This window comes from Rana temporaria, chromosome 12 (genome assembly GCF_905171775.1).
Source record: "Rana temporaria chromosome 12, aRanTem1.1, whole genome shotgun sequence".
NCBI classification, from domain to species: Eukaryota; Metazoa; Chordata; class Amphibia; order Anura; family Ranidae; genus Rana; species Rana temporaria.
Window position 1 is genome coordinate 33,896,250 of NC_053500.1, and position 24,809 is coordinate 33,921,058.

At 43.6% G+C, this 24,809-nt stretch overlaps 1 protein-coding gene across 10 annotated transcripts in view; it reads left to right on the forward strand.

Annotated features, from left to right (window-relative positions):
- HDAC5 (histone deacetylase 5) overlaps positions 1 to 24,809 on the forward strand; it is a 159,565-nt gene that overhangs the window by 117,067 nt on the left and 17,689 nt on the right. For 6 of the 10 annotated variants that reach the window (XM_040331062.1, XM_040331066.1, XM_040331064.1 and 3 more), the window contains 9 exons: positions 2,641 to 2,754; positions 4,393 to 4,570; positions 6,452 to 6,642; positions 9,185 to 9,418; positions 16,055 to 16,187; positions 17,679 to 17,812; positions 20,080 to 20,257; positions 22,732 to 22,781; positions 24,588 to 24,695. In XM_040331062.1, coding sequence (XP_040186996.1) covers positions 2,641 to 2,754; positions 4,393 to 4,570; positions 6,452 to 6,642; positions 9,185 to 9,418; positions 16,055 to 16,187; positions 17,679 to 17,812; positions 20,080 to 20,257; positions 22,732 to 22,781; positions 24,588 to 24,695 — 1,320 coding nt within the window. The remainder of the gene's footprint in view (positions 1 to 2,640; positions 2,755 to 4,392; positions 4,571 to 6,451; positions 6,643 to 9,184; positions 9,419 to 16,054; positions 16,188 to 17,678; positions 17,813 to 20,079; positions 20,258 to 22,731; positions 22,782 to 24,587; positions 24,696 to 24,809) is intronic. The other 4 variants (XM_040331069.1, XM_040331072.1, XM_040331068.1 and 1 more) reach the window with 3 other exon arrangements.

Consider the following 24,809-nt stretch of genomic DNA (forward strand, 5'->3'; position numbering starts at 1 on the left):
AATTTTTCAGCATGAAAAAAAAAGTTGTTTTTCAGCATGTCCAAAAAACGAAGTTTTCCTAACTTCATCATTAAAACGACGTTGCCCACACACCATCGTTTTAAAAAAATGCTCTAGCAAAGCGCGGTGACGTACAACACGTACGACGGCACTATAAAGGGGAAGTTCCATGCGGATGGCACCACCCTTGGGGCTGCTTTTAGCTGATTCCGTGTTAGTAAAAGACGATTCACGCTTTTCTGTCTGTTACAGCGTGATCAATGTGCTTACTCCATTATGAATGGTAGTTTTACCAGAACGAGCGCTCCCGTCTCATAACTTGCTTCTGAGCATGGGCGGATTTTTTACGTCGTTTTAGCCCACACACGATCATTTTTTACAACCCGAAAAACGACATTGTTTAAAACTACATTAAAAAATGCAGCATGCTCGAATTTTGTTTTTGTCGTTTTTCAGAACCTGAAAAATGATGTGTAGCCCACACACGATCATTTTACATGACGTTTTAGAAAAACAACGTTTTTTTCATGCCGAAAAATGATCGTGTGTACGCGGCATTACTCCTGCATTACTCCTGCCCCTACTTCTCTAAGGCCCCATACACACGACCGAGTTTCTCGGCAGAATTCAGCCAGAAACTCGGTCGGAGCCGTATTCTGCCGAGAAACTCGGTTGGAGCTGGATTCTGCCGAGAAACTCGGTCGTGTGTACACTTTCCACCGAGGAAGCCGACGAGGAACTCGTCGGGCCGAATAGAGAACATGTTCTTTATTTTCTCGTTAGTCAATGGGAAAAGTCGGCCCGCCAAGATCCTCGGCGGCTTCAACACTGAACTCGACGAGGAACTTGATGTGTTTGGCACGTCGAGTTCCTCGGTCGTGTGTACGGGGCCTGAGTCTCAGTGCTACAGGGTTTTGCACAAGGCTGATACCAAGTAAAATTCTGGTACTTAGGCTAGTTGCATAAAAAAAAAAAAAATTATAAAAATTTTTTTAAAGTGGAGGTCCACCCAAATCTTTTTTTTTAAAAAGCCAGCAGCTACAAATACTGCAGCTGCTGACTTTTAATAAATGGACACAATGGACAATAAATGTTAAGTGTCCAGCATGCCCGCGATGCCGGGAGCCGAGGCCGAGCGATTGCTTGTCTCTCGGCTGCCCCCGCCGCCATCCTCGGTGAGGGAATCAGGAAGTGAAGCGTTGTGGCTTCACTGCCCGGTTCCCTACTGAGCATGCACAAGCCACGTGGCGTGCCCGCTGTCTCCTGGGACCAGTATGTTTCCCAGAAGACAGCGGTGGCTTAAGGGGAAGGGGCGTGACTCCTGTGGGAGTCTATTCCCGGAAATGAGTGCAAATACCTGTAATACACAGGTATCTGCACCCCCCCCTCCCCCCTGAAAGGTGCCAAATGTGACACCGGAGGGGGGGAGGGTTCTGAAAAGCAGAGGTTCACTTGCTTTAATACTTGCCTGGAGTTTGGCTTTTAATATACAGTAAGCCAGTTCAGTTGTGTCTACCTTTTGGCATTTAGATGCCTCATAGAGCAGAAACAAATTATTGGATTACGTTTGGAGAAAAAAGCAAGACATTAAGCTTCTGACACCTTCCTGTTTCTCTATGCTTCGCACACAAACTAGACATTGCAAAAAATAAATAAAAAATGTCGTTCCATGCACAGCTAACCTATTTCTGTCATCAAAACACCTTGGCCCAGATTCAGGTAGATCCGCGCAATATTTGCGTGGGCAAAGGGCAACGATTTTTGCTCTGCACCCACGCAAATATTTCGATTTGCCCGCGATTCACGGAGCAGTAGCTCCGTAAATTGCGCGGGCGCTATGCTAATTAGCCCGCCGTAAGGGCGCCTAATGTAAATGATCCCGCCGGGGGTGGGAATCATTTAAATTAGGCGCGCTCCCGCGCCGAGCGTACAGCGCATGCTCCGTCGGGAAACTTTCCCGACGTGCATTGCGGCAAATGACGTCGCAAGGACGTCATTTGCTTCTAAGTGAACGTGAATGGCGTCCAGCGCCATTCACGAATCACTTACGTAAACGACGTGAAATTTAAATTTCACGAGCGGGAAGGGCGGCTATACTTTAGCATTGGCTGCCCCTGCTATTAGCAGGAGCAACCTTGCGCTAAAGTCGCCGTACGGAAACTCCGTACCTTGCGTGCGCAGGGCCCGCGCAACTTTTGTGAATCGGTGGTAGTATGCAATTTGCATACTATACGCCGATCACAATGGCCGCGCCCCCTAGCGGACAACGCAAGAATGCAGCCTGAGATATGAAGGCATAAGGAGGCTTATGTCTGTCATATCCTAGGCTGCAGTCCGCGTAGCGATGTTCCTGAATCAGGGGCATTCGCTACGCGGGAGCAAAACAGCTATTGCGCCGCGCAACCTATGGTTGCGCGGCGCAATAGCTTCTTGAATCTGGGCCCTTGATAAGAGAGCTGATTTCAGCTTCAAGATGACAGATTTTTATCCATCAGGGTAGGTCCTGTACAATCACAAAAAGGAACATCAGTCCTGACATTATATGCTTTTACTTAGTGATTTATATAAAAATATTTTAACTGTTTGTGTTGAGCTTTGTTCTTGGTGTTCGGTAATTATTAATTGTGTCCACACTCACAGATGTTGCCTCAGCAAAGAGTCCTTACGTTAGACGGGACAGGAGGGCCTTTGGGCCTATACACTTCTCCGTCACTACCCAACATCTGCCTACAGGGAAGCGCCAGCAGCCTCAGTGTGAGTACCCGTACCACCATCCCAAACAAACTGACCATAGCGTGATCGTCAGCAGCTTTTAAACAGGAACTTTTTTATTTTCAAAAATGACAGTTATTTGTCATAATGCGTTTGTACAACACAACAAAAAAAATGTAATAATAACATAACAAGTGTTCAAATATTGCATATATGCACAGGTAAACAGGTAACATTTACCATGGTTGTGAGGTTAGAATGTTGGTTGAACATTAAATGAACTAAAGGCCTTGGTGGACTTTCCATGGCCTCAGAGGTGTAGAGCTTACTGGGTGGGAATTCAGGAGAGAACTTGGGAGAAAGCTTGGTGGGCTTTAGTAGAAAAAATAGCCAGCGACCCATAAGCTTCTTCTTGCAAAATGTATTTAGCTCAACAGCAATGAAAAATTCAGCATAATTCTAACGCTTTTTGGCCGAAACCTTCCTCATAGCATCATTGGTGGGCTTTCCATGGCCTCGGAGGTGTAGAGGTCAAAGGGTGGGAATGCAAGGTAGAGAGAACTTGGTGGCCTTTCATGGCTTGGAGGCGTAGAGGTCACAGGGTGGGAATGCAGTGGAAAGAGAACTTAGGAGAGAGACCTTCGAGGGCTTTACATGGCCTCAGAGGTGTAGAGGTCACTGGGTGGGATTGCATGGGAGATAGAACTTCGAAAAGCGATATTGGTGGGTTTTCAATGGCCTTGGAGGTGTAGAGGTCACTGGTGGGAATGCAAGGGAGAGAGAACTTGACATTGAGACCTTGGAGGGCTTTCCATTGCTTTGGAGGTGTAGAGGTCACTGGGTAGGAATGTGAGACAGAGAGAACTTAGGAGAGAGGACTTGGGAGAGAGAGCTTGGTGGGCTTTCTATGGTCTTGGAGGTGTAGAGGTCACTGGTTGGCAATGCAAGGGAGAGAGAACTTGACAGGGAGACCTTGGTGGGCTTTCCATTGCTTTGGAGGTGTAGAGGTCACTGGGTAGGAATGTGAGGCAGAGAGAACTTAGGAGAGAGACCTTGTTGGGTGTTCCATGGGCTTGGAGGTGTAAAGGTCACAGGGTGGAAATGCAAGGCAGAGAGGACTTGAGAGATTGACGAAGGTGGGCTTTCTATGGTCTTGGAGATGCAGAGGTCACTGGTTGGGAATGCAAAGGAGGGAAAGTTTGGGAGAGAGATCTTGGTTGACTTTCCATGGCCTTGGAGGTTTAGGTAAACATTCTAAAGTATCATGTGTGAATTCATATTTTAAAAAACCTTGTCTTTTTTGCATTGTACATCATTGTCTATACAAAGGGATAGCCATGTTGCCTGCTAAGTAGTGCTGCACAACGTGTGTGCTCTGCTTCTTATTATCTCTCATCTGTTGGATTAAAAACAATATTTTATAAGATAAAATACCCATAGTGCTCCTAGTAGCCACAGAACATGTGATATAGGCCGCCTGAAGAAGTTTTGAAAGCAGCAGTTTTTTATCCATGGTAAACAAGGGTCAGTTTTTCAATAATAATGTGATATTTTATAAAGCTGACATATACCGTAGTGTCTCATGTGAGAGTTATAAGAGAGACCTATTGCAAAATACCACCTATGTGACATATTACTGTTATAAACATTGCATTAAATTCTTAAATATTTTTTTATTAGGGCCAGTTTACCCCCCAGGAGGGGGCTGAACGCCAAACCTTAAGGTCGGGTGGTCCTTTCCTCAGCACCACAACCCTCCCCACCCTGGATGGAGGGGAGATCAGTTTAGGTGCCCCGTCCCTACTGCAGCATGTCCTCCTATTGGAGCAAGCCAGGCAGCAGAGTGCCCTTATAACAGGTATATATCACTCTCCCTCTCTTGTGTACCTTTCTTTTTCTTTACTGTCCATAATCTATGCCTCTTCCTTGTACTGTCTGTGTCCTTATTTTGGTAAAATCCTTCTTCTGAGGTTGGTCCATCTAAAACTGATAGCACATTTCTGTTCAGTTTTGGAGACTCTGTTGGTGAAATCTCTGTGCTGAGGCCATTATGAGGGGTTCCCACTGTCCCTAAATTATTTTCTTAATTTGTTTTATATTATGGATAATGTAACAGGAGGGGCTGGGACACACAAAGGTGGGCGAGGACAACCAAACCACCCAAGTGGATAGGAACAGTGGGCCAGATTCATAAAGAAGATACGACGGCGTATCTCCTGATACGCCGTCGTATCTCTGAGTCTGGCCGGTCGTATCTATGCGCCTGATTCATAGAATCAGGTTACGCATAGATCTCCCTAAGATCCGACAGGTGTAAGTGACTTACACCGTCGGATCTTAGGCTGCAATTCTAGGCCGGCCGATAGGTGGCGATTCCATTGCGGTCGGCGTAGAATATGCAAATGAGTCGTTACGCCGATTCACGGACGTACGCTTGCCCGTCGCAGTAAATTTACACCGTTTCCGTAAGAGATATGCGGTGTAAAGATAAAGCTGCCCCCTAGGTGGCGTAGCCAATGTTAAGTATGGCCGTCGTTCCCGCGTCGAATTTTAAAATTTAACGTCGTTTGCGTAAGTCGTCCGTGAATGGCGCTGGACGCCATTTACGTTAAAGTCGAAACCAATGACATCCTTGCAACGTCATTTAGCGCAATGCACGTCGGGAAATTTTAGGGACACGCATGCGCAGTACGATCGGCGCGGGAACGTGCCTTATTTAAATGATCCACGCCCCCTACCCAGATCATTTGAATTAAGCGGGCTTGCGCCGGGCGGAATTACGCTACGCCGCCGCAGCTTTACAGGCAAGTGCTTTGTGAATCAAGCACTTGTCCGTAAAACTTGCGGCGGTGTAACGTAAATGTGATACGTTACGCCGCCGCAGATTTACGCGAAAATACGTGAATCTGGCCCAGTGTTGGGATTTATGACAGTGTTGGACCTATGAGCAGCGACCTGGCTTTGTTAAAGAAAAAAAAAAATAGAACAGCATGCCTTCCCTTAACTAAATATATTTCAATGAGTTTAGCAATCATATTCCAGATACTTAGCTGCTTCCCACCTGCTTACAGTTTGCAGAATGGAAGTTTGTATGGTGGGGTGTGGTCAGTGCAGAGCTTATCCACCAAGGGACCTTTCTACTTAGTCTCCGGTAATAAACTTAAACCAGGGGTCTCAAACTGGCGGCCCTTCAGCTACTACAAGTCCCATGAGGCATTGCAAGGCTGACAGTTACAAACATGACATCCAAAGGCAGAGGTATGATGGAGGACTGGGCCACCAGTTTGAGACCCCTGACTTAAACCTATTCCAAAGCAAATAGAAGGCCTGTGTTAATGGCCTTATGTTTGCATCAAATGGGTTTTGCATTCCCATACAAATATGTAACTGCAAACTCAATTTGAAGCAGATCAGCTGCAGGTCAAATACACCTGTCAATTGATTTTGAACGATCACAGATGTGTTTTAAATTGGTGTCAACCTGATGCCATCCAACACAAGCCCAAAACCTGTCAACGCTGGCTCTAAATGAGCTCCAAAGACCCTTTATACAGTATCTCCCATAGCTTTCAATTAACCTTTTCTTTACACGTCCAATTAGGCCATGTGATAACAATCTAAAATACGTTTTTCCTTTAATAGTTTGAAGGGCAGCATATCTTTTACTAACCAGTCTAATCTCAGTTTTTACTTTATTTCCTGCCTAAGACGATCAAATGTTCTAATCTCTTTGTTTCAGTCCCGTTACATGGTCAATCGCCCCTGGTGGGGGGAGAACGCGTGTCCAGTTCCTTACGGTCGGTCACAAAAGGCCCACGACATCGTCCGCTGAGCCGCACACAGTCCTCTCCACTCCCGCAAAGTCCCCAGGCCCTTCAGCAACTAGTACTTCAACACCAGCACTACCTAGACCAACAGCAGCTCAGCAAGGTAGGTAGTGGTGTTTAGGAGCCCACTCTTTCAAGACACCTCCATTGTTTCTAGATTTGGAGAAGTAATGCAGGGCAGTGAAATAACAAACTTTATTAACAGTATTTATAATGTACCACATTCCCTTATACTTGGAAAGGCTTTTATAGTATCCATTGTATCGAGTGACGTTTATTGTGCTGCCTACAGTAATCGACTTGCTTGTTCCCCCATAGTGACAAACCACATATGAATATCCTCTATTGATTATGTGAAAGTTGAACGCCAGGCATATAAAAAATACCAATTAATGTAATTCTGTATTTCTTAAAATGTTTCAGAAATACAAATACATATATTTTAAATGTATTTTAAAGGAAACTAGTATATCAACTAAATCTGAGTTGTTTAGAGTCAGGCCGGGTTCACACTTGTCCGACAAACGCTCCGACATTGGGAGCTCATGTCGCATGACATGTGAAAATCAATGTTTGCCTATGAGAGCAGTCTTAACCGGTCCGACACAAGTCGGTCCGACTTCGAAAAAAGTTTCTGCACTACTTTGGTCTGACTTTGATCCTACTTCAGCCCATTGAATATCATTGAAGTCGGATCAAAGTAGGATCCTTGTCCTACCCATCCGACTTGTGGCATCCGACATTGTGATTACGGCTGGGTTCACACTTGTCCGACAAACGGTCCTACATTGGGAGCCTCATGTAGCATGACGTGTGAAAATCAATGTTTCCCTATGAGAGCTGTCTTAACTGGTCCTACACAAGTCGGTCCGACTTTGAAAATGCTCCCTGTACTACTTTTGGTCCTACATTGATCCTACGTCAACCCATTGAATATCATTGAAGTCGGACCAAAGTAGTATCCTGTTCATGAAAGTAGGATGGATGTAGGACCAATGTAGGATAAAATGTAGGACCAATGTAGCAGAGCAAAGTAGGATGAAAGTAGTGTAGTAGTGTGAACCCAGCCTACAGCAGCAGTAAAAGGAATTTATCTCACACTGGGATTGTTTTGATTGGTCAAAAAACAAGTCAGACTATCACAAAGTCGGATCAAAGTAGTATCCTGTTCATGAAAGTCGGATGGATGTAGGACCAATGTAGGACTGATGTTGCAGAGCAAAGTAGGATGAAAGTTGTATGACTGGCGTATCGTACCAGTGTGAACCCGGCCTCAAAGATAACAACAACTTACGATTGGCCACCTGAGGCTGGGTTCACACTGATACGACACAACAGTCATACGACTTTCATCCTACTTTGCTCTGCGACATCGGTCCTACATCAGTCCTACATCGATCCTACATTGGTCCGACATCTATCCGACTTTCATTAACAGGATACTACTTTGATCCAACTTTGTGATACTCTGACTTGTCCTTTGACCAATCAAAACAATCCCAGTGTGAGATAAATTCCTTTTACTGCTGCTGTAATCACATGTCGGATGTCAAAAGTCGGATGGTTAGGACAAGGATCCTACTTTGATCCGACTTCAATGATGTTCAATGGGCTGAAGTAGGACCAAAGTAGTACAGGGAGCATTTTTAAAGTCGGCCTGACTTGTGTCGGACCAGTTAAGACGGCTCTCATATGGAAACATTGATTGTCACACGTCATGAGCTCCCAATGTCAGAGCGTTTGTCGTACCAGTGTGAACCCGGCCTCAAATACCCTCATGATTGGATCCACCTGTCTATGAAATTCAAGGCTTAATGAGCTCACCAAACCAATTATGTGCTAAGTAGTTACAGGTATTCAAATCAACAAAATGACAAGGGTGCCCAAATTTATGCACCTGTCTAATTTAGTTTTGATGCATATTGCGCATTTTCTGTTAATCCAATAAACCTAATTTTACTATTGAAATATTACTGTGTCTTACAGTTATTTGATAGTTTAAAATAAAATTGCTGATCCAAACACCCAAATATTTATAAATGACAATCATGGAAATTGTCAGGGGTTCCTAAACTTTTACATACAACTGTACTTACTATAATGAATAACTTGTTGAGCTGTCTCACCGTTTCTAAAATGGTAACATGATAGAGTTGAGCTTTAAAAGGTCATTCTACCCCAACCTGATATTTCAGTATTTGGTAGATAGTTTTGGGTTTAATAATCCAAAAAGTTCTTATATCTCTTGAAGACTCTAGTGTCAAAAGCTTGAATCACCCACTACCGTATGGTGGTCCCACCCTTGTGGTTGGATTTGTCTTCAGATTTTTTTTCAAAAACATAGAGTCAAACATTGATACACTTTATGAGAACTCTGCATCAAATAACTGTAATAAGGGAATTTACCCCGTTGTTGGGTGATATCACAAATTTTACATTTAGGAGATTTTGAAGAGGGTGCTCATATTCTTCCTGTTGCAGCATGAAGTGGGAGACTCCATAACATAGTGTGCAATATTACTACTGGAGTTACCAAAGAGATGTAAGCACCTAGTGTTTTCTTAGGACCACCAGTACTTAACAATAGTGGAAGTATTTGTTTCAGGTAGGCCGGGCAAACTCTTAGATGTAACCCTCAATGACAGATGCAGGTTGTTTTCTATCAGACTGTGGAGGGATTACGCCCGCCACCCACCCACCCCGAGGAAACAGAGGAGGAACTGACTGAGCAAGATGGCGGAGAGCGGTGTCGAGCTGTGTTCACCTTGGATGGAGGCACAGAGAGCGAGGAAACGCAAGAGGAGGAAGAGGGAGGAGATGACGATGACGAAGACAGTGAAGAGGGGCCGACCAACGGCTCAGAGAGCACATTCAAAAAGGTATCAATGGCTTCCTTTCATTATGAATAACAAAGAGAATAAATACAATTTTTATTAGAAGTAGAAGAAGAGGGGGGGGGGGGGGTACGGGGTGATGGGGAGCGGGGAGGGACTAGGGGTGGAAGGGAAATAAATCGAAGAATTACGGGTATACTTCAGCTGTATTATGCCCTGAGGCAATAAGGTTCACTATAATTAATGGGGTAGATTCAGCAAGCAATTACGCCTGTGTATCCATAGATACGCAGCGTACTTGCTAAGTAGCGCCGGCGTATCGACTTTCTGTATTCAGAAAGCTCGATACGCCAACTGTAGCCTTAAGAGACGACTGGCATAAGTCTCTTATGCCGTCGTATCTTAGGGTGCAATCTGACGCTGGCCGCTAGGTGGCGCACCCATAGTTGTCAGCGTACAGTATGCAAATTACTAACGCATACTAACGCCGATTCTCAAACGTACGCACGGCCGGCACTCGTTTTTTACATCGTTTGCGTACGTCGTTTTCGCCGTAAGGCTGCTCCTGCTATTAGGAGGTGCAGCCAATGGTAAGTATGGACGTCGTTCCCGCGTCGCGATTTTCAAAATTTGCGTCGTTTGCGTAACTCGTTCATGAATGACGCTGGACGCCATTTACGTTCACGTCGAAGCCAATGACGTCCTTGCGACGTCATTTACCGCAATGCACGTCGGGAAATTTTCCCGACAGAGCATGCGCAGTACGTTCGGCGTGGGAAGGCGCCTAATTTGAATGATCCACGCCCCCTACGGGATCATTTAAATTACGCGCGCTTACGCCGGCCCCTTTTACGAAACGCCGCCGCAAATTACGGAGCAAATGCTTCGTGAATGAAGCGTAGCTCCAGTAATTTACGGAGGCGTAGCGTAAAAACGGTACGCTGCGCCGCCGTAACAGTTCGCGCCCCTAGCTGAATCTACCCCATTGTATGTACAACAACAAATAATTTCTCAAGGGGAAAAAGGAAAAGAAGGGGAAGAAAGGAGAAAGAAAAGAAAGGGAAAAAAGAGAGAGTGAAAACAATAGACACCCGAAAAAAAAAGGAAGGGGGAAAGAAAAAAAAAAAAAACACACATAATGCGAAACCTTATAAGAGACGCTATGGGCGGAAAGACCGTGAGCAGGTCTCGTTGTCCTTTTTTGGGTTGAGTCTGAAGTGGTAAAAAAAAAAAAAAGAAGTAGAAGAAGATATGTTTCCTTCTTTGTGAAAAACAGTTCCTATAGGGTCGTGTTTGCCAACATTCCTAAATCACAGAAGATAGAGAATGATACCTGAGCAAGAAGTGTTCTGAGTTGGAGTAGGGAAATTCAGAAGCCCATGTGACAGGGTGACAACGCTGGAGTACATTTATGAAATGGGGACAGAGCGTTGTCACCCTGCGACAGAAAGTGCCTGAACAAGGACCTTCATGGCAGGATCACCAGATATTATTTAATAAACTCAGGGATTTGCAAGAGATTTTAAAAATATTTTTTATATATTTTTTATATTTCAAAATGATGCAAGATTTGCTAAAACGGGATCACTGAGAATCTGGTGCGGCTGTACTTAGTAGCCAATCAGCTTCTAACTTCAGCTTGTTCAATTAGGCTTTGACAAAAAAAAAACTGGAAGCTGATTGGTTTCTATACAGACCTGCACCACATTTTGCACTCTCCAGTTTTAGTAAGGCTTGGTTCACACTGGTGCACTGTGTAAATCACATTTGATGTCTGTGCAATGCAAATTCAGCCATAAAAATTGTTTAACTGAATTTGCATCGCATTCGGACCAAAGTCGCAAAGGACCATTTTTTTTGCACCAGAATCGAATCAAATGGGTGTTCACTGTGCAGTAATCTAAACTCTTGAAAAAAAAAGACCGGTCACTGCTGCTCCGTTCCCTTGTGCAAAGTGACTGGTCTGGTATCCGCCCCCTCCTGCAGAGAACCTGTAGTGGATGGGGCTTGCTGGGTCCCTCTCACAGCTCTGCTCAGGCTATTACAATTAAATATCTAGGTTTGCAAAGGAATTTGGATTGTATACTTTGTGGCTTTTGTGAAATGTATATTTTTTTGCTTAGAATTTAGCTTTTATTATATGCTATATATACATATATATTTTGGCCCGGATTCACGTAGAAGCGTGCATCTTTGTGCGGGCGTAACGTGTCCTATTTACGTTACGCCTCCGCAACTTTGACAGGCAAGTGCTGTATTCTCAAAGCAAAGTTACGGCGGCGTAGCGTAAATAGGCCGGCGTAAGCCCACCTAATTCAAATGTGGAAGATGTGGGCGTGTATTATGTAAATGTATTGTGACCCCACGTAAATGACGCTTTCTCCGAACGGCGAATGCGCCGTCCGTGAAAGTATCCCAGTGCGCATGCTCCAAATTAACCCGCAAAAAGCCAATGCTTTCGACGTGAACGTAAATTACGCACAGCCCTATTCGTGAACGACTTACGCAAACGACGTAATCGACCCTAGCGGCCAGCGTAAATATGCAGTTAAGATACAACGGCGTAAGAGACTTACGCTGGTCGTATCTTATACAAATTCTGGCGTATCTGATTCTTTGAATCAGGCGCCAAGATACGACGCCTCAGACTCAGAGATACGTCGTCGTATCTCCTACGTGAATCTGGGCCATATTCTTTAAATATAGCCTTTAGATCAATCGACCATTCATCGTTGTCAAAATGTTTACATTAAATGTCCTTCGACACAGCCAATGCAATTGAATAGGAATAATGTTCAGAACGCTGTAGCGTTGTGCTGTTGCAGAGCAGAATGTTCTGCAGAGACAAGGAGGGGGTTAGGATTCATAGAACGCTTCCACTATGTACGCTGTTGACGTGAAAACACATTTCATTGATGAGGAGATGGGAGTATGAGTCACCTACTGATGATTCATATGTTCCCCCCCCCCCCCTCCTCTGTCTATGACTCACACTGTACTAACATCCCCCCTGATATACATTGGTGGTATCAGGTACTTGGAAGTGTAATGCGGATTAGGTATGGTTACGTGAAGGATAAAGCTTAGACGTCATTTCTCAATGAAGATTACAAAGAAAATGCTGTATGTATGCAAATAAGACATTTCTGTAAAGAACATATCCGAATAACCATTGCAGGTGTTTAATGCCAAGAGACGTGACTAAGGGCCCTTTCACCTGGGGCGGATCAGTAATGATCTGCCTCCGTGTGTCCGTATATCCCAGCTGAGCCGGCGGATGACAGGGCGGTCCCTGTTTCCACTGATCCCTATTTAATTGGTTTTAGAAGGGGTTCCCCAAGACCTGAAATTTATTTGAGGGTTCCTCTGGGGTAAAAAGGTTGAGAAAGGCTGCAGTAGTCACTACCCTTGGTTGGAACAATTCAACACTTTTTTTTAAATCAATCTGTACTTCTACAGTACTTGATGTAGTACTTAATTACATTATTGTAGCAAATTAGTGGTGATCTGGATACCTAGGTATTTGAAGGAGGATACAATTTTCACCGGACAGAACGTGGGTAGTGTTGTATCTGTAGCGTCGTCTAACAACAATAAGGTTGATTTGGACCAGTTGATGATTAATCCCGAGTAGTCTCTGAATCAGGTGATAATAGCCATTGACACTCTCAGAGAGGGGATGGTACCTCCTACGAGCAATAACATATCATCCACATAAAGCATTTGTTTTTCATGAAAAGGACCATATCGGAAACCTATAACCTCCTCGCTAGCTCTGAGTAAGGCTGGCAGGGGCTTTTTTTTGCGAGATGTGAGCAAAAAATGGGAGCGAGAGAGGGCAACTCTGTCTCATTTCTCTTTCTAAAGTAAAACTTGGGGAGACCACTCTACCCTGTCTAATCACTGCAGTGTAGGCATGGTAAAGGAGTTGTAAAGGAAAAACATTTTTTTGTCTAAAATGAATGGGCTAGATTCAGATAGGTTATGCGGATCTAAAGATGCGATTTACGATCCGCCGGCGCAAGTTTTTGAGGCAAGTGCTTTATTCAGAAGGCACTTGCCTCTAAAGTTGCGCCGGCGGATCGTAAATCCCACGGCGGAATTAAAATTCCGTGGCCAATTTCCCAGCGTGCATTTCTCCAAATGACGTCGCTAGGACGTCATTGGTTTCGACGTGAACGTAAATTACGTCCATCCGTATTCGCGAACGACTTACGCAAACGACGTAAAAAAATTCAAAATTCAACCCGGGAACGACGGCCATACTTAACATAGGATACGCCGCATATAGCAGGGGTAACTATACGCTGGAAAAAGCCAAACGCAAACGACGTAAAAAAAAATGCGCCGGGCGGTCGTTCGTTTCTGAATCGGCAGAAATCCTCATTTGCATATTCGTCACGTAAAAAATACGAAACGCCACCTAGCGGCCGGCCTGGAATTGCAGCCTAAGATCCGACGGTGTAAGTCACTTACACCTGTCGGATCTTAGGGAGTTCTATGCGGAACCTGATTCTATGAATCAGGCGCATAGATACGACGGACGGAACTCAGAGATACGACGGCGTATCAGGAGATACGCCGTCGTATCTCTATCTGAATCCGGGCCAATGTCTGCAAGGTAGACAGACAGAATAGTGTAATGATTCTGTTAAAAAACGAGTAAATACCTATTAAATTCCTTCATCTATATCACCTCCGGCGTTCTAGTTTCTGTTCTCTCATTCACTTCCTGGTTTGCGGCTCTCGTTCATGTAAGAACTACATTTCCCAGTATGCATTGCGGCACGCCCAGTAATTCACACCTCCTTGAAGTCTCTAACACGTAGAGAGCGTCCTTCCGCACAGATGTAGTTCTCAGGAGGGGGTGAGCACATTACTGACCACCGCAGTAAAGCCTCCCTTCATAGTGGTCAGTAACAATCAGACAAGCAGGAAGTGAACAGAACAGAGAAGAAATAGAGTAACTTCTGAGCAAAAACGAACAATGAGGAAGTGAAAAGAGGAATGTCTGCAGGTAAAGGATGCTTATTATGAAAAAAACATTTTCCTTTACAACCCCTTTAACCCATGCAATAAAGCCTTTGCCCAATCCCTCAAAAACCCTCCACAGGTAGTTCCACTCAATTATATCGAAAGCTTTTGCCACATCAACCATGAATAATACTTTAAGTGTACCTGTAGTCAGTCCAAGCATAGTAAATTGCTACTGTGACAGTATAGAAGAAAATGTAATGTGCTTGTACACAGCCACAGTTATCCAATATGGTGACAACACTCTGTTCTTGTCTACCAAAAGCTCTCCTGCATTTTTTGCCCTGTCACATATGCTTTCTCTGGAGACTATAGGGGTTCCTCCAGAGGTTTCTACATCTGTCATTGATTGACCCCCCATTTAACATTGCCTGCATAATTCCAGAGCTAAGACCACTTGGCAGAGTGACACCAGAGATGTTTTTTTGCTGTCTGTAAGGGTGGCATTCAGACTACTACTATATGGGTGGCATTTTTCCAACTGGTCACAAATGTATAGGGCATTTTCCCCATTGACCCCCAATAGATTGGTTTTAGCAGGGGTTTCAAGAGATCTGGAAACTATTTTTAGGGTTACACCGGCGTAAAAAAAATGCAAAAGCCTGCTGTAAGCGATCTTGCTTATCCCATCATTGTGCAGGCATATGCCACTATTGTCACCATCAGTAAGTCCACCCTGTACAATGACATGCAGCTGCTGTTGGAGTCCATGCATGCAAACAGGAAGTGGATGCAAAGAACCTGGAATAGATCAGTAGCACAAAAATGCAAAAAAAAGTATTTTCTGAAAAAAAGAAAACCAAATGGTTATGATACACAGTGCTTTGGCAAACTAAATGTCATCCAGTCAGGGTTTTTTTTTAACTATTATAAAGGGCAGTTGTTTATAAAATGAAAATCCAATAAAAAATTCCATAGTACCAAAAATTAGAAACATTTTAAAAGTGAATTTTCTAAATTGTTGAAACAAAATAATTAGAAAACTTGATTTTGAGATACTGTATATCTGATATTACCCTCCTCCTTGCTGCCTCATCTAGGCTGGGAGACTTCCCTAATATGAGGAGTTTGCTTTTGAATGGGGGTTGACTGGTATTCGTCACTAATAGGAATATTAGAAAGCAATCTGTGGAGTGTGGGCATTGAAGGTCATCTGTATGCTGGATTGAGTTGGATAGGTGCTTACAAGGTTTAAAAATGACTTGCTAAGCTATTGCTAGACTTGCAGCAAGTCCGCATTGCATGACTCCAGATCAACTTTCTTTGCAACCATTCTGCAAGTCTGCTGCAAGTTCTGGTTCAGTTATGTTGTGCAATAGTCATCCCACCACATGGGGTCACTGTAGCTGAATTTTCATGCTGTAGACTTGCAGAGCGCTTGCTGTAGACTCACCACTGCAACTTTGCTCTTGCTAGAGACTTGCCATGCAAATTTGCTATAAATTGGAAAAATTGTCAACTAGAACTTGTGCTTCAAGTGCTCTGCAAGTGTACAACTTGCCAGTGAAAATGTGCAGCAAATTAACAGACTTACAATTCAACACTGCCACAAATTTGTGGCAAGTAATCCTTGCTATCTTGGAAGGTATATAGGTAGGGTTTCCATATGATAGGAACTACTCTAATGTCTTTTCCCTGCTTCTCTAGCTGTTCCCAGATGCCCTCCCTCTCTATCAAGGCTCTCTTCCTCATTCAGCCCTAAGTCGGACCCAGTCCTCTCCAGCAGCTCCACTCACCTCCTGCAGTTCAGAATCGCGACGACGTGTCCTGAGCACTACAGGTCAGAGTTCATATCTCAACATTGCCTTATCTGCAGATACATACTAAGCAGTGGCGTACCAACTGGGGGGTGGTCTGCCACAGGTGCCACACACTGGGGGAGTGTCAGGCCGGCGCCCACCAGTGAAGCGGTGACAGCAGGGTGGGCTGAGGCAGCGCAGGGCAGGTAGAGCCTGAGAGGCGAGCTGTAACAGGATGCAGGGATGCCTGGGTGTGGACCATACCACTACTCAGGGGACACCCAGAGCTGGCTGCCGGATTAACAGAGCGGAGCAGGAGAAAGAAAACACTCTCTTTCCTCCTGTACTGCAGGGGAGAGAGACACAGTGAGCAGCGCTGAATAGAGGAACTGCTGGAGTTAACTTTTTAGGTAAACCAGCAGGTAATTGGTTGCTAGGTGGTCCTAGCAACCAATCATTAGCTTGTTATTATGAAAAATTAACTTCAGCAGTTCCCGATCTCTGTTCAGCGCTGCTGTGTCTCTTGCTCTGCATGATTAAGTTAGGAAGGGGCAGAGCTGGGGGGGTCTGTGTAACATGCAGGGGGTACAGAGCTGTGGGGGGGTCTGTGTAACATGCAGGGGGTACAGAGCTGTGGGAGGGGGTCTGTGTAACATGCAGGGGGTCCATAGCTGTGGGGGGGTCTGTGTAACATCCAGGGGGTCCAGAGCTGTGGGAGGATCTGTGTAACATGCAGGGGGTCAAGAGCTGTGGGAGGGGGGGTCTGTGTAATGCGGAGGAGGTCCAAAGCTGCGGGGGGATGTGTAATTTAAAGAGTTCCAGAGGTGCGGGGGCTGTGTAATGTAAAGGAGTCCAGAGGTGCGGGGGCAGTGGAATGGAAAGAGTTCCGGAGGTGCAGGGGGCTGTGTATTGTAAAGCGGTCTAGAGGTGCAGGGTGCTGTGTAATGTAAAGGGGCCCAGAGGTGCAGGGTGCTGTGTAATGTAAAGGGGCCCAGAAGTGCAGGGGGCTGTGTAATGTAAAGCGGTCCAGAGGTGCAGGGGGCTGTGTAATGTAAATAGGTCCAGGGGTGCAGGGGGCTGTGTAACGTAAAGGGGTCCAGAGGTGCAGTTGTGGAGGGGGGGGTACACAGTAGTGACAAAGAGATATTGGGGGATGCAGAGGTATGCAGGGGGCACAATGGGGTGTTTTTACATTTTAACTATGGGGGGGGCGGATATAGGATCCGGATCTGCCCTGGGTGCCAAATGCTCTAGGTACGCCCCTGACACTAAGAAAGTCTTTTGATCAGGCCTGCCTAAGATCTCTTTTACTGCTGATATAGTGTCCACTGGTGGTGTATGTGGACAATAACATCAGCTGTCCAGGGCGGGGTTCCTCTTAGATTTCAAAATATGGTGCCAGCTTATATCATTTAATATTCCTCCATTTTATGTCAAGTCAAGGTCCTAGTGATTAGAGATCTGATAATCTTTGAAAAGTATTGCCATTCAATTGTAAATATACTATAGTTGAAATGTTTTCCCTCCCCCAGGCTTAGTCTATGACACTCTTATGCTGAAGCATCAGTGTACCTGTGGAGACACCAATAACCACCCAGAGCATGCTGGGAGAATACAGAGTATCTGGTCCCGACTGCAAGAAACTGGTCTCCTCGGCAAGTGCCAGGTGAGCCTTTGCTGTTCTTGACTCCTTAAGTACTATGTTGTTTGGGTAGAACTTAGCAGTGTAAATAAACCCATGCTCTTTCATTGGGGGTTGCATATGCAAGTGTGATAAAAAATAAATAAATTGGTATATAAACTTGCGTACCTGCAATGCCCAAGAATAAGTTCATGCACTGGTGTTATCTTGGGCTAAACAGTTGTGATGGATTAAAAGAATAAAGTAAAAAACCCAGCCAATGAACGTTTATCCTGAAAAAGATTCACAAGCCATAGACATAATGAGCATACCCTGATCAGATATAATGTATTATTTTGTGTCTGTACCAGCCATTCTCAACCCTATGATTCCAGAGGTTATAAAAAAAAAAGTGGGAGTATAGCCTCAATTAGGCGATTGTAATAAGGTTAGTAACGTACCATCATCCGGGTATTGATGAACAAGTAAAGGGGGGAGGGTGGGAATGGAGGAATAGTTGCTGAAGCTAAATCCAGAACAAATCCGCCCAATTGAAATATGGACTATCTCGGTACTGATAAGTCAAGGTGCCGTGCCTGCTTAGTTACACATTGGGTAAAATTTTCATTGTTATGTATTATTTAATCTATTGCTGAACCTTATTACTTGTATTTTATTTTTCTCATTGCATTATTGTCCTTTAGATTGGTTCTCCTGAGGAAGCGGACACCCCGCGAAACTAGTCGAGAATCGACCAATCTTTTGATGTACACTATTGTTTTAATGCAACATTTTAATTTAATAAAATTATAATTTTTACTCATTACTGTTTACCTTGACTTATCAGTACCGAGATAGTCCATATTTCAATTGGGCGGGTTTGTTCTGGATTTAGCTTCAGCAACTATTCCTCCATTCCCACCCTTCCCCCTTTACTTGTCCTCCAGAGGTTGTCAGGGTTTCCTTGAGCTGTGGCTGACTGACCTCTCATTTGATGGTATCATAGTTCTAGGGTCAATGCCACATGGCTCAGCTGGTTGCATGAACCCAATGATCTTTTTAGCTGTCTGAAAGGGTGGTATTCTGATCACCACTGTAACAAGGGATTCTTCCCACTGGTCACCAACGTGAGGGGCACTTGTCCAACTGACCACCAATGAATTGGTTTTAGCAAAGGTTCACTGAGAACTAAAATATATTTCAAAAAGGTTGAGAAAGACTGGTGTATACATTATAGACTGGACATAGATTGGCATATTAGTCAAATGTTGGCTTGCTTCTCCAGATAGCTACGTATCTTGACATCCTTGTGGTTTTCCCTCAATAAACTTCTGCCAAGGGTGTGTGCTAAGTGCTGACAAAGCCTATAGAAATCCAGATTGTCTTGTGACATTGCTTGTGTCAGCAGGATAAGATGAACATCGTCTATGTCTATAGGAATCCAAGGTTTCCATAGGCAGATCTCTAAGTGCTTTCAATAAATGAGATATTTGTTGATTTTTGTTATTACTGCAATTTACTCACTCTTTACTTACCTTGGGTTCAACTGATTTTATCTTGACACACGGTCACAGAAAGCCCCTTTTCCTATGTGTTAAGAAATACTCCTTAAAAAAATGAAATACCTGTTGGATACGTCTATTTCGTATAGACACCAGTGGTGATATTCCCACCAAAACTCTTGGTTTTGACCATACACTAATGCCAATACAAAGATAAATGGTGTCTCCCAGGTGGATTCTCAATGCAGAATCAAATAACTTAAGAACTGTATGGCAATGACCATGTAGTCTTGTGGGAGGTGGCTGAAACACAAACTACAGTGGGAAAATCTCAATTTAGCAATTCATCAAGATGATGGGGGGCAGTGTTTCACCTTAGCAATTCATCAAGATGATGGGGGGCAGTGTTTCACCTTAGCAATTCATCAAGATGATGGGGGGCAGTGTTTCACCTTAGCAATTCAAGAAGAAGATGGTGAGTAATCCAAGGCAGTATCGCACCTTGGCAATTCAAGAAGAAGATGGTGAGTAATCCAAGGCAGTATCTCACCTTGGCAATTCAAGAAGAAGATGGTGAGTAATTCAAAGCAACTTTTCCCACCCAAAACAAAAGTATATCAGATTTAGGCAGGGCAGGCTTTGAATGGATAGGCACATGTGGAAAATCTTTACAATCCAGGCCACAGGCTCCTACATGCCCCCTTTATTTCTGGTTGGGTGGTATACAACCAGTTTAGGTTATGGGGAAGGGTAATAATTAAAGTTTTAGGGGTTATGTTCACTAAAAGTGACATAAGTTTCTTGCAACAGCGCGTACGAGGAAGGAAAGCCACGCTGGATGAAATTCAGACGGTTCATGCTGAGCATCACACCCTGTTATATGGGACCAGCCCACAGAGCCGTCACAAGCTGGAGAGCAAGAACCTGCTGGGTGAGGAGCTGACTGTACAGGCTCGTGATAAGTCTGGGGAAATAAATGAAGAATGGGGTAGGGATTATATATATACGTTTTTTTTCTTTCTTTTACCATAAAGTATAATCGCAGCCTTTTATGTTTAGTGTTTGATGGGGTTAGCTTTCTTTTTGTAACCCAGTGATGGTGGTCACTGAAACAGGAAATGGGGCAAGAGGGAGCTATCCAATAGAAGCACAGAAAAAAAAAACTTTTGTCACAGAGCTGGAAAAGGTTACAAGAACCTTTGTCAGGCTGTTGTTGTCTGTGCCCCATAAGTATCAGTGGCTACAAACGCTGGCAGATGAAATGATGGTAGACCCCCTCCCAAAAAAAAGACCATATAGACTGCACAAAAAAAAATGAAAGCGGTTTTACCCCTTTTACTGAGCATTTACAAAATAGCTTGGCTGGAGTTACATTTTATTGTACTTGTTTCATGCATGGAGGCATAAAATGATTTTTTAATATTTGCTGTATATCTTCCTATTTTAGATAGTTATAGCCAGATTCAGGTACAGGTACGACGGCGTATCAGTAGATATGCCGTCGTAACTCTAGATCCGCGCCTTCATATATTTAAGCCTATGCTCAAACTGAGATACGCTTAAATATTGCTAAGATACGACCGGTGTAAGTCTCCTACGCCGTCGTATCTTAGCTGTCTATTTACGCTGGCTGCTAGGGGCGTGTACACTGATTTACGCCTAGAATATGCAAATCAGCAAGATACGCCTATTCACGAACGTACGCACGGCTGTCGCAGTAAAGATACACCGTTTACGTAAGGCGTTTTCAGGCTTAAAGATAAACCACCAAAAAGATGGCGCAGCCAATGTTAAGTATGGAAGTCGGACAGCCGTCAAATTTTTCACGTTTTACGTCGTTTGCGTAACTCGTCCGTGAATGGGGCTGGGTGTAAGTTACGTTCAGGTCAAATGCATTCACTTTTTGCGACGTGATTTGGAGCATGCACACTGGGATACGTCCATGGACAGCGCATGCGCCGTTCGTTCGAAGCGTCATTTACGTGAGGTCACGAATAATTTCCATAAAACACGCCCACCTCTTCCACATTTGAATTAGGCGGGCTTACGCCGGCCAATTTACGCTACGCCGCCGCAACTTACGGAGCAAGTGCTTTGTGAATACTGCATTTGCCTCTCTAACTTGCGGCGGCGTAACGTAAATAACATAAGTTGCGCCCGCACAAAGTTAAGCCGCCGTATGTGAATCTACCTATTAATGTTAACTGTACAGCCTCAGCCTTGCATGAAAGCCAGGCAACTAGCATTTTCAGAAAGAGGTCACCAAAGGTGCCTACATTTTTTCTCTTACAACAGGTTTCCATTAAGTCATGGTAATGCTCAGAAATGTCCAAACAAAAAAATGCACTAAGGTGAAGCACATACCGTAGTTATGAACTAACCACATAGTAACAAATAGGGTTTTTTATTCAGTAAAACATAGCAAAGTTTAAATTTCCCTTAAAGGGGACTTGTGCTGTGAAAGCGGTGCTCCTAAAAAGTCAGATGACAAAGGACTAGTCACCAGTTTTCCTTGTAGGTTCCCTGCAGCAAATCTTTTCCCTATTGCTCATGTGCCATGCCATGTTCTGCACGGCATCCCGGTGTGAAGGTGGCCATCTTGGTGGGGGAACTGTGCTTTGCTTCCTTATATCTGAGCTGCCCCTGGTGACTAGTGATCTGATAATGATGAAAAAAAAGAAGCAGGAGAGGTGTAGAAAACGTAGATCCACAGAACAATTACAAAGAAGAAGCAGGGATATTCTTGTACTGCAGGTCTCCAGGTACAGCTCTCTCTCCATCAAGAAGAACAGTGAGCAGCACAGTAGTGGCATCACAAAATGCCACTCCATATCTGATGAAACTAGCAGTCATAGACAGCAGTGCCTTAGATGGTCTCCCTGCATATATTCAGCTATGGGGCTCAAGGCACACAGGGGTGCATTGGCACAGTTACATCAGTTAGTGCACTTCTATTTTTCAGGAAGAATTGTAGGTTACTGCTTAGGCGCAGCTAACATTTCTAGATGTTCCCTAAACAAATCCTGACTTTTTGAGCTCAGGTCCAGCTAAGTATTGCGGTCATAGAAAATATTGTGTATAAGTGATCATTAGGAGGTATAACTAAATGCTAGCCTAAGGGCAAAACTACATGGCCTATTTTAATCTCTCTCTGCCACTGCCTTTAACCACTTGCTGACAGTCACCTTACTGGGCTAGAACTACGCAGGAGATTTTTTTATAGCTTGGTCGTTTTTCTAAACTCGATGGCGATTAACCACTGGTAGCAATTAATTAATAAACAGATGGGACAAATTGCCCCCTATGGAGAAATCTACAGAGCAGAAAAGTTATGCTGTATACATATGAATTTCTTAAAATCACCTACAATGCTGCATATAACCTTATCAGAATGTATAATACAAATGATATATAATCTTTTTTTCCCCATCATTTTACCACTGACAGTAATTTGTTTTGTAGGACCTCTTTCTCAGAAGATGTATGCAGTTCTGCCCTGTGGAGGGATTGGGGTAAGTTCAAAACTGAAGTGCAAAGATCTCACCAACTGAATCTTCAAGAGATATCAGAAACCATTAGGTAGTTTACCACTTACTAAATTTGAGGTTTGGGTGGACCGGCCCTTTAGGCAAAATTCTGGTAGACTATGCTCCAGAATGATTTTCTTATAACACTTTGAATCCAGATGAATGCTTCAGGTAGGACATTCCAAATGCTTGGGGGTACCAGGCATGTTGAAATATAACACTGGTGAGGACCAGTTTTGGGCCAGAATATATTTTATATTTACAATGACATGTAGGGGGCCCAAAAAAACATCTTCACGACTGATACTTTGTGGAGTGATTTCGCTGGCTCAGTCATGTGATCTGAGATATCATTGTCAGACCTACGGTTTAGGAAGCGGTTGCATGAGAATTTCCAGTAGTAGATGTAGAAGGTTCTATGTGTTCTCTGCATCTGCAAAGAAGTGTAAATGATATATAATAGTCTATTTTAACCACTTCAGCTCCGGAAGATTTTACCCTCTTCATGACTAGACAATTTTTTGCTATTCAGCACTGCGCTACTTTAAGTAGCAATTGCTCAGTCATGCAACGCTGTACCCTGATGAAATGTCTACAATTTTCCCCCAACAAATAGTGTTTTTTTTGGTGGTATTTGACCACCACTGGGTTTTTATTTTTTATTATATAAACGAAAAAAAGACAAAAGAATTAGAAAAAAAAAAAATATATATATATATATATATATATATATATATATATATATATATATATATATATATTTTACTTTCTGCTATAAAACATATCAAATAAAAAAAATGTAAAAAATCTAATTTCTTCATACATTTAGGCCAAAATGTATTCTGCTAAATGTTTTTGGTAAAAAACAAAAAACAAATCCCAATTAGTGTATATAGATTGCTTTGCATGAAAGTTATAGCGTCTACAATCTATACATATAGTGGATTATTTTTATTATTTATTATTATTATATATTTTTTAAACTAGTAATGGGGGTGATCAGCGACTTATGGGACTCCGATAGTGCGGCAAGCAATCAGACACTAATTGACGCTAGGGGGACTGACTAACTGACATCACCAATGACACTAATACAGTGATCAGTGTTAATAATATACACTGTCACTGTACTAATGACAATGGCTGGGAAGGGGTTACCATTTAAGGGCAATCGAGTGGTTAACTGTGTGGCCAACAATGTGTGTGCTGTTTTCACTAACCAATGTGCCAGTTTTTACTCCCTACTTTGCAGGGAGAAAAAAAGGGCATATTGCTGCTGTCTGTAGAGAGTTCTGTGTTGTTTACCAACACAGGGCTCTCTTCTGTCATTCGCTCAGCAGATCAGCGGGTGCTGGCCATAAATCATTGGCCGGGACCCACTGATTGGCTTGTGCTGTAGTGAATAAAAGCACAACCGGGGCAGCTTGCGCACACACCCACTACCCGGAAATGCAAATCACATATATTTACGTGATCCTGCGCAACCAAGCTGTCCTGTAACAGTAAAGACACAGGAGGCGATTGGCAAGTAGGTTAATATAATGTATCTAACAGTTGATTTTAACATGATGGCAGTCTCCAATGGTCTTAATATCCTGTCAGTCTCTGACAGTCTATGATAATATCTTGGCAGTCTCTAACAGACTGTTTGGTGGACTTTAGGGTTCCTGATGTTGTTTACAAAGACATTCATGTTTTTCTAGAAATACCAGCAACATTTCATCATTGATGCAAGTTTTACTGTGGGTTTATTTGCCTTATAAAACGTACCTAATGTCTTTTGGGTGACAGGTGGACAGTGACACTGTGTGGAACGAACTACACTCCCCAGCTGCTGTCCGAACAGCTGTTGGTTCCCTTCTTGAGCTGACATTCAAAGTGGCATCTGGAGAGCTGAAAGTGAGTCATTATCTTTAACTATCATTATTATCTTTAAATTTTGCATTTTTGAGAGCCTCCGACACTAGTATTTTTTCAGGCTGATTTTCCATCATTGACCTTGTCCTGTCTTTG